Raw genomic sequence first — 8431 nt, 5'->3', positions numbered from 1 at the left:
CAAAGATCTTGTGTACTAGAGACTTTAAACATGTTTATTAAGTGTTCACGTGTAATTAGCAACTATTTCACTGGTTTGGAATGAAATATTTGAGCAAAAGCCTGATGGATTTGTATAGAGCATCTCATTAAAAGCTGCTTTTTATACATGGAGTTGGTTGGCTGTCATTTTCTGAATCCTCAGCATCAAACCTAAACAAAATATGTTTGTAACATTCACGTCGTTACAACTGATAGTAAATTTTCACAACTAAAGTGCCTTCAAGTGCAGATTCTTAGGGCGTCCTAACAGAAAAAATGTTTCACTGCGGTTTAAAATATCTGAGCAAACTGTTAGACTCTGATAAACATGGAGCTGTACTCCTCCTTCCTTTATTTGTTTTAGGCTTTTCAGGGGGTTTATCCGTAGACGTTTGGGACACAGGCTCCTGCCTCCTCCATTCAGCTAAGAGTTCCTTCTGCACATCTGCAGGTAGTTCGTAAAAAGTCTCTGCGTCAACATTAGGAGGCAACACGATTCCTGCTTGCCTGGTGCAGGGCTCGTCCTCAGGAGCTGGTTCAGAGCCCCGCTTATCTTCATCCATGACAGCCACATGCACAACAGCTCGGCTGCCTCCAGCTTCTGCAGACGACAGATCTCTCCCTCTGAAGTTCAGAGAGTCAGGGGCTTGTTTTTCCATGCTGCTGCTTGGTGATGCGCTTCCGAGCCCCTCAGAAGAACGACTGGCCCCGGAGCCGTGTGCCGGAACAGCCGCAGGTTCGGGAGCTGACGCGAGACGTACGCTGCAGCCGGCAGAGCCCCTGTCGCTGTTCAGTCCCTTGGAGCTCGGGGAGGGGCGGTGTGCCTCCTCTGCAGAACGCGCCACTGGCTGGCCCGAAACGCTCGCGGGAGGGATCACTCTGGGTTTTGCAGAAATAATTTCTTTTTGAATATCTGCTGGAAGTTCCCGGAAGACGTCCTGGTCAATGTCACCAAAATGACATGGAATTCCTGCTTTTTTTATACTGCTTTGCTTTTCCTCTGAGAGTCTCCTAGTTTTTGTGGCTCCAGTTCGGTTGCAGTTCTGGTTCCAAGAAGCACTTCCCTCACCTTGTGAGACGCCTTCCTCTTCCTGTGACAAAAACAGTACATAAAAGTTTATGTTCCATGTAATCTACTAGTGCCATTCTACTAACAGCAACTTCTTCAAATTATTAACAGATCAATAATTTATTTTTTCCTTATCATCAGTAAGTGTTTTTTTAAATCTTATTTTCAAACATAAACCTTAAAAAGTCAGAATCCTTTTCTTATTTTAAAATAGCAAATACCTTGAAGTTACATTTTATTGCTTTAAAACTCCGTGGAGCTTTAGAATACACAATACGATGTTATCCCTCCTATTCCTGAGCAGCTGAGGAACAGACAACTTTATCGATGTGCAAAATTGCTATGTCAAGACAGAAAACAGTAAATCCATTAGACAACATCATTTCTGAAGTTACTAAGTTTTTGGTTTATGTACTGAAAGCATCTTATGGACATACTTTGCAGCGTTTCCCCAGACAGCTCCTACACTAGCATGTGCAGAGATTAGTTCCACTCTGAGCAGGAATTAGTGCCCAATACAGAACTGAATCTTTGATTAATTTCTAGTCTGAACAGGCAGACTTGTGAATGCATAGGAAGGTAAACAGCCACTGGGAAAGTACCTTAATAAAAGCAGCAAGGTCAATGATAAGCAACTTTCAGGAGACAGTAGTCTATGGTATTGTTGTACCAAAGCATCTTTTACCTAAGGGGCGTGTTGTTTCACAAGTGCTAAGTAAAGGGCAGATCTTGCTGCAAGGAACAGCCAAACTCAGCCATTATTTTTGAGAAGACAGATACAGTTTTCAGTATCTTTCAGCTTACCCGGACACGTTTACCAGAGCCTGATGGTGGTGACATCTGCTTTAGATAGAAACCAATTGATCCTTTCTTGCTGCTAGGAAGATCTTTGAGGTTGGAGAAGCAGACGCTCAGGAGGGTCAGATGAAATGGTAGATCTACATCTATCATCTTTCGAAAGAGTTTCATTAGTAGATCAACCAACGGGGGTATCACGTTGCTGCTTTCTAGAAGAAAAAAGGATGAAAAGAAGCAATGTATATAATCAAAATAACTATTTTCCTTAGTATACACTAAGGAAACCTTTATTCATCTCAAAACGTGAATTCCTGAAGTATTAACCTCTAAACACTGCAAAAAGCTTCCAAAATCCGCCAATGGATTAAGATGTTCATTGTGCCTTGGCCTGAACTAAGTAACAGGCTGGTTTTTCCCCCTTCAGTAAAAATGCTTCATTTCACACCTGTGAAGGTGACTTTATAGTCTGTGCTGTAAGAAGAATTGCAAAATACACGCCAAGCTGAACAGATTTGAAAAAGGATCCAATTCTACCACCGAGGGCGTGCGCAGAGCCGCGTAGGTGTGTGACGTTACCCCAGCACAGGTTTAGTGGAGTTTGTGTGACCACATGAGCTGGCAGTAATCGTTAGTCTCCTCTATTGTAAAAGTCCAGTAGCAATTTTGAAGCAGCGCCCAGTTGCCCCTTCCCACCCCACCAGGAAATTCACTGCGAGGAATCCAAGCAGGCTGGGTTAAAACCTGGTAGTAACGTCGAAGTTATTCCTACAGTGAAGTTCTAGATGACTTTAGCACATCTCATCAAAATACAGCCAAGCAATGGGGAAGTTTCCAATTATTAAACGTAGGGAATATTATTCTGAAATTAAGTAATGGAGTTTTACAGAGAAGTTTGGTGCACAAAGTTAATAATTTCACAAATTCTCAGTTTACCTTTTCCAAATTTCTGGATGAGATGAGGCGGAATAGGACACTGACGACTCTCCCGATTAAACCATTTATCGGTTGAGGAGAACTGGCGTATGCTCAGTCTTACAGTGTGCGGTTGTCTTCCGTCTTTGTGTATCCTACAGAGCACGGACGGGCACAAAGGAGTAAGGAACTGTGCTAAATATGTGATGTCCGACCGGAGCAACAGAGAAGGATCAGCAAGTGGAATGTGCAAAGAACCTTATCCATGAAGCTGCACAGGAATGGAAGGGCTGGCAGGCAGCCTGGGGGCAGGACAAAAGACGGGGGCAAGAGGAAAGTGAGGCAGTACAGCAGGACAATCCACGAATTGAGGAAAAAAAAAAAAAAAAAAAGACCAAAAAGACAAACCTAACACACGCTCCAAGTCCCTTCAGGTCACAATTTCAGTCAGGGAAAAGAGCTACTGAAGACAGTCACCTGTCTAATAGGTTAGGAAGCAGTTCTTCAATTTTCTCTTTAACTTCTACTTCTGTGGAACACTTTTTAAAGGAGTCTTCATCACTAAAGGACTAAAAAAAAAAAACCCATGTTAGTCCTTTCAGTTTTATATTTACTCTAAAATACTGAAGAGGAAAAAATGTATCGCAATTAGGTGTGTAGAATTAACACCAAGATATCTTCGACACTCAGAATTTCAGGAGCATTACACATTGAGCTACAAAAATGCATCATTTTGCTTAGTCCAGCAAAGCTATATAAAACTAAAAGCAGGGTTTTGCCTGTTATACACAATACTCGTACCTGAGGAGGGCCTGACGGAGTCACAGGGGAGTCATCTTCGCCGTAGCTGAGTTTCTGGATACGGTGAGCAACAGAAACACCTAGTTCCTTCTCTAACACAGCAGATGGAAACACCTGGAGATCACACACGTTCTTAACACCCAGCGTTTCAAGACGTTTGGTAGTTTTGTAGCCAATGCCTAAAGAAAATATGTATCAAGAACACAAAGAAAAGTGAAAAAAAAAAACCCAAAACATACCTATAAAAAATGCCCACCCATGTAGTAATGACAATTATTTTCACTCCTGCAATGCTGGCTTTTCAGCAACATTTTTGGTGAGTTCCCATTCAAGTTTTAGAATCTGCCATTAGACGATCCATACTGGGACACAGCAAAGGTCTGCCTGCGTTGGTGCTTCCTGGCCAACAGCACAGCGGAATAATTAGGAAAAGGATTTCCTCGGAGTACTCTGTCAGGCTCCAACGCTCTGGTTTACTAACTGTCGGTAGTAGCGAGTTTAAAAAAGTTGGTATTTAAAACCTACTCTCAACCACAACATCTGGGCTTCAAAAAAATGGAGATTTTAGTATTTTTGAAGGTCTCTTGTCAAGCGCTGCAACACATTTAGGCCACAACCAAGAATTAAGAAAAAACAAAGTCCTTTCATGCCTTCTGCTAAACAAAACAGCTTCTGAAAAAAAAAAAAAAGAAAGGACCCTGAGCACACACCTGCACAGCCTGCAGCCTGCGAGAAGGAGATTTTAAAATTATTTCAGCTATCATTTTTTCAGTGTTTTTTCTTGGCAATATGTTCTCCATCTATGCTCACAGCACTGTGCTTACCAGGCACTTTTTGGATGCGATCAAGGCTGCCGATTAGATCTCGCCAGCTTTCAGGCAGAAGAACCGTTTGCTGATTTGGTTTAAAGGTCCCAGATACGAGTTTCGACAGTAATTTGTTTGAGGCCACTCCTGCGCAGCCTGTGAGGCCCAGCCTTGCGTGTATGGCTTCCCTGAACTCTTCTGCAATCTGAGATCCAATAACTAGTCTGACGTGCGTCGTATCGTGCAAATTGATGGCTGCAAAGAAAAAGAAAGCGGGGTTCGGTATGGAAACGGTCCCCTAGTAAGCTAATTCTCTAGATTTAGGTATTTTTTACACTGCATTAAAGCAGTAGAAGAAAGCACGGTCTCACGGGTCAAGTGGTATCGCCACGGCTTCTGTATCCAAGTTTAACCTCACTGCTACCTCCCAAAAACCCTGGTAAAAGGGCATGCTGTCCCAAACCAGAGGCATACTGTCCAGGAAGCATAATGTTCAGGGAATATTGAGATATCCCAGATTCTTGCACCAGCGGAACCCAAGCAGAGACCCACCAATGTGTAATTTAGCGGGCTGCCTTGCAGCTAAGCCTTTCTTACTCCCTTGCAAATGCCCAATGAGGAAAAGGACTCTTTGGGCATTTCCCTCCTCCCCAAACCACAGCCAAAGCCACTGCAATAGCTCCGAGTCCAGGACAAACCCAACTGCTTTCCTTCCCAGCGCATGACACAAGGATCACCGCACAGCTCTGTGCACTCACGTCTGCCCATGTACGAAGCAGCTCAGCCACTTCAGTCTCAGCAAGACTATTCCTGACCCAATGGCTACAGCAGAATTTTACTCTTTGTTTTTTACTCATTAAAAAAGCTCATTCAATTTTGCCAATCGACCGCAATGTTCACGCTGAAATAAAATTCTGCGTCTTAGCTCGCCTTGTTGTTTAACTCACCTTGGTTGTTGTACACGTGGCCGGACACACAGACTCTGGAACACCCACTTTGCTGTAGCTGGTTGAGTCTTTTCTCTATGATCTCAGTGACATCCACAAAATTTTCATCAAACCCAAGCCTTTCCACCAGCGGACAAAACTCCCCCAACAACTCTAGGAGGAAAAGATACCCAAGGATAATATACACACAGGTAATAAGGTGAGGTTTTTCACACCTGCATCGATCCACAGCTGATTTCCCATGGATTCAAGTAGGATGCTTGCTAATTGATGCCGGTGCTGGCACATCATTTAATTAAGAGATCCCGGAGAAGTTCACCCAAAGGCTTCAGCAGTCTGTCCTCCATCGCTTCATGTTTGGAAATACTTTACTGCAGTCGGTATTTAAAGAAGAAAAATCTTTCCTCAAGAACTATGTGGGCATAAACCGATCCCATATAACATCAGTTTGATGCATTTACAGCGCCTGACCCAGCAACCAAGTCTAAGAGCTTATTTTGGGCAACACCAACATCAGTATGGTTGTATTAACACCATGGAATAAGGCTCATTCTGATAAAAGCTGGAAAGTGTCATGTATTATTGCAGGCATGTGTACGCACGAGTTTTAACAGAAAGTGTTTGTCCTCTGCTGAAAAATAGTGAATTTTGTACCTGTAACCTTGTAGGACATTTCCCTGTATGGAGTTAGATCTTCTCCATTAACCAGTACCAGCTGGGGACACTTCTCTCTGGCATCCTTGACAGACATCAGTTTCTTAACTCCAAGTTTTCTGGCTTCATAGTTACAGGTAACTACGAGGTATTTCTGTTGCACACCTAAAAATAAAGGTAAAATGCTGTTTGAAGTTTAGGTTGCTCCACTGATCATAGACACCACTGCCCACCTTGCACTCATTCCCAACTTCTGGGTGGAATAAAACGCGCTTGAAGCACGACTGTGTCCAAAAGCTCAGGTTTATCTGTGGAGCTCAGCCCCTCTCTACGCCCACGTACGTTAGAAACCAGCTTCGATCCCCAGAACTGCCCAGACACGTCGGCGAGTGCCTGTGCTTGTGCTCAGGAGGATTTATTCACCTTGGAGTCGCAGCTACGCAGAGTCTCGCCTGCATCTTGCTCACCCTGGATGTGGTTACAGCTCCGCTGCGACTGCCTGGATCTCACCACACAGGTAGGTCTGGAGTTTATTCATGTCCTTAGCTTTTTTTTTGCTGCCTGAATACACATAATCCCCCAATTAACAGCAAAGTAACTCGTACCTAAAGGCTTGTCTCTTAATTCAGGATTACGGATCATTTCTACTTGTGCATAAAAGCAGTCCAAGTCAACGTGCACAATCACTCTGCGTGCTGCGCTTCTTGCCGGGACAGACTTGCTGTGGCCTGCTGCAGGGAAAGAAGAAACAGATTAAAAATTACCAGCTGCCTTACATGTGAGGTCACCTTTTTTTTTTTTTAATTAATCCATACTAATAAACAGATATTACAAGAAGAATATAAAATTTACAAGTTTTACACTAATTCTAGCACTGCATTAATTCTAGGATTACTGAGGAGCTTAAGCCACCCGTAGCAACTCAGCTGACTGCTGAACACTCGTGTTTTTGGAGGGTCAGTTCCATTTGTTTTTCACTAAACTGCTTCAGAACATAGCTTCACCGATCCAATAGCCTTTCACAGTGAACACTGACACTTCTTTTTCATATCTTTCTGTAAAATAATCCATCTTTAACTGTAAAATAATCAGTTTTAGCAAAGATGTCTCTACCAAATACCCCTTTCCCAGGAGTGGCCAATGAAGGTGGAAATGGCCATCCAACAAAGAGCAAACCCTGCTATGAAAACAAGCCTGACAAGTTAAAAGAAAAAAAAAAGGCAAAATAATGAAAAAATAAAGCTTTTATTTCTCTAAACTGAAAAAAAAACCCCACGATAAAGTGACATAGTCAAAGGAAGCCTCGGTCTATCTCTGCAGGCTGTTTTCAGGGTGGTGTTTTAATGTCTACCGAGGTCTCTCGTTCTAAGCGGCAAAGCGAAGCGATTACCATCAGGATCCCCGAAATAATTAAGAAACAAACCCAAACCGCAGCGTTATGGCTGCCGAGGAGAGGCTCTCCCCTCCTCACGGCACCCGGAAGGCAGGGACACGGCCGGGCTCGGCCGCACCGCCCCCGCTCCCCCGCAGCCCCACGCTTGGGCCCGAGCCGCGGAGCCCCCACCCGGGAAAGGACGCAGCGCTCCACAGCGGAGCGGGTCGCCCGTGGGCGAGCCCGGGGCGGGGGTCACCGCGGGCCGCCGCCGCTCCCCTCAGCGGCCGGCGCCATTGTTCCGCCGCCGCCCGGGGCCCGCGCTTACACGGGGCGGGCGGAGCGGCCCCGCCGCCCGGCTGCGGGCGAAGCCAGTCCTCCTCGTCCTCCTCCGTGGGCGGCGGGAAGGGCTCCATGCCGCCTCAGGGCTGACTCATCCGCCGCCGCTCAGCCGCTCCCTACAACCGCCACAGCCGCCGGCGGGGACGGCCGCGCTCCCGCGGCTCCCTCCGCCCTGCGCCCGCCCCGCGGAGGCGGTGGTCGGCCCCGCCGCGCCGCGCCGGTCCTAGCGCCGCCGTACGGCAAGGAGGGAGGGAGGGAGGGAGGGCCGCGGGGCCTCCGCCGACAGCCTTGCGAGGCCGCCGAGCCCGGCCGCGGGGCCCTGAGAGACACCCCCCACCCGCCTCACCGCCGGGAACGGGCGGCTCTGAGGAGGGAGGTGGGGACGCAGCCGTTCGGTTGTGGGCTTTGCGCCGTGGCGGCGGGATCTCCGTTACGGGACGTCAGCGTCGTCCTGCGGGGAAACCTACCCGAGCTGGTCCCGGGAGCCAGCGGGAGGGTAGCGGCCGCCGGTGCTGTCAGGCTGGTGAAGGGTGGTCGGAGCGTAGAGGACACAAATAAACTGACCGTGGGGGATCCGGGGGAGTATTTTGCACATGGACACTCCGGAGGAGAAAAATGGGTGAATTCAGGTTTACGGTAGAGCGGGTTTATCCCCCATGACAGCCGCCGAGTACCGCTCTCCCTCACGCTGCGCGACATGACGGCCGCTT

General features: G+C 46.7%; 1 protein-coding gene across 1 annotated transcript; it reads right to left on the bottom strand.

The window, feature by feature from the left end:
* Positions 1 to 291: 291 nt before the first annotated feature.
* POLI (DNA polymerase iota) lies at positions 292 to 7795 on the bottom strand. Its single transcript, XM_086478992.1, has 10 exons — positions 7735 to 7795; positions 6613 to 6735; positions 6008 to 6172; positions 5354 to 5506; positions 4425 to 4661; positions 3595 to 3779; positions 3277 to 3368; positions 2821 to 2954; positions 1894 to 2096; positions 292 to 1111 (listed from the first exon to the last, which is right to left on the bottom strand). Exons 1-10 carry the CDS (start codon positions 7793 to 7795, stop codon positions 302 to 304), a joined length of 2163 nt encoding a protein of 720 aa, XP_086335118.1. The 3' UTR covers positions 292 to 301.
* Between the last annotated feature and the right edge of the window lie 636 nt (positions 7796 to 8431).

Source organism: Leptosomus discolor, chromosome Z (genome assembly GCF_034619465.1).
Source record: "Leptosomus discolor isolate bLepDis1 chromosome Z, bLepDis1.hap2, whole genome shotgun sequence".
NCBI classification, from domain to species: Eukaryota; Metazoa; Chordata; class Aves; order Leptosomiformes; family Leptosomidae; genus Leptosomus; species Leptosomus discolor.
Note: the sequence above shows the minus strand (reverse complement) of the source record. Positions and strands in the feature narration are given on the sequence as shown.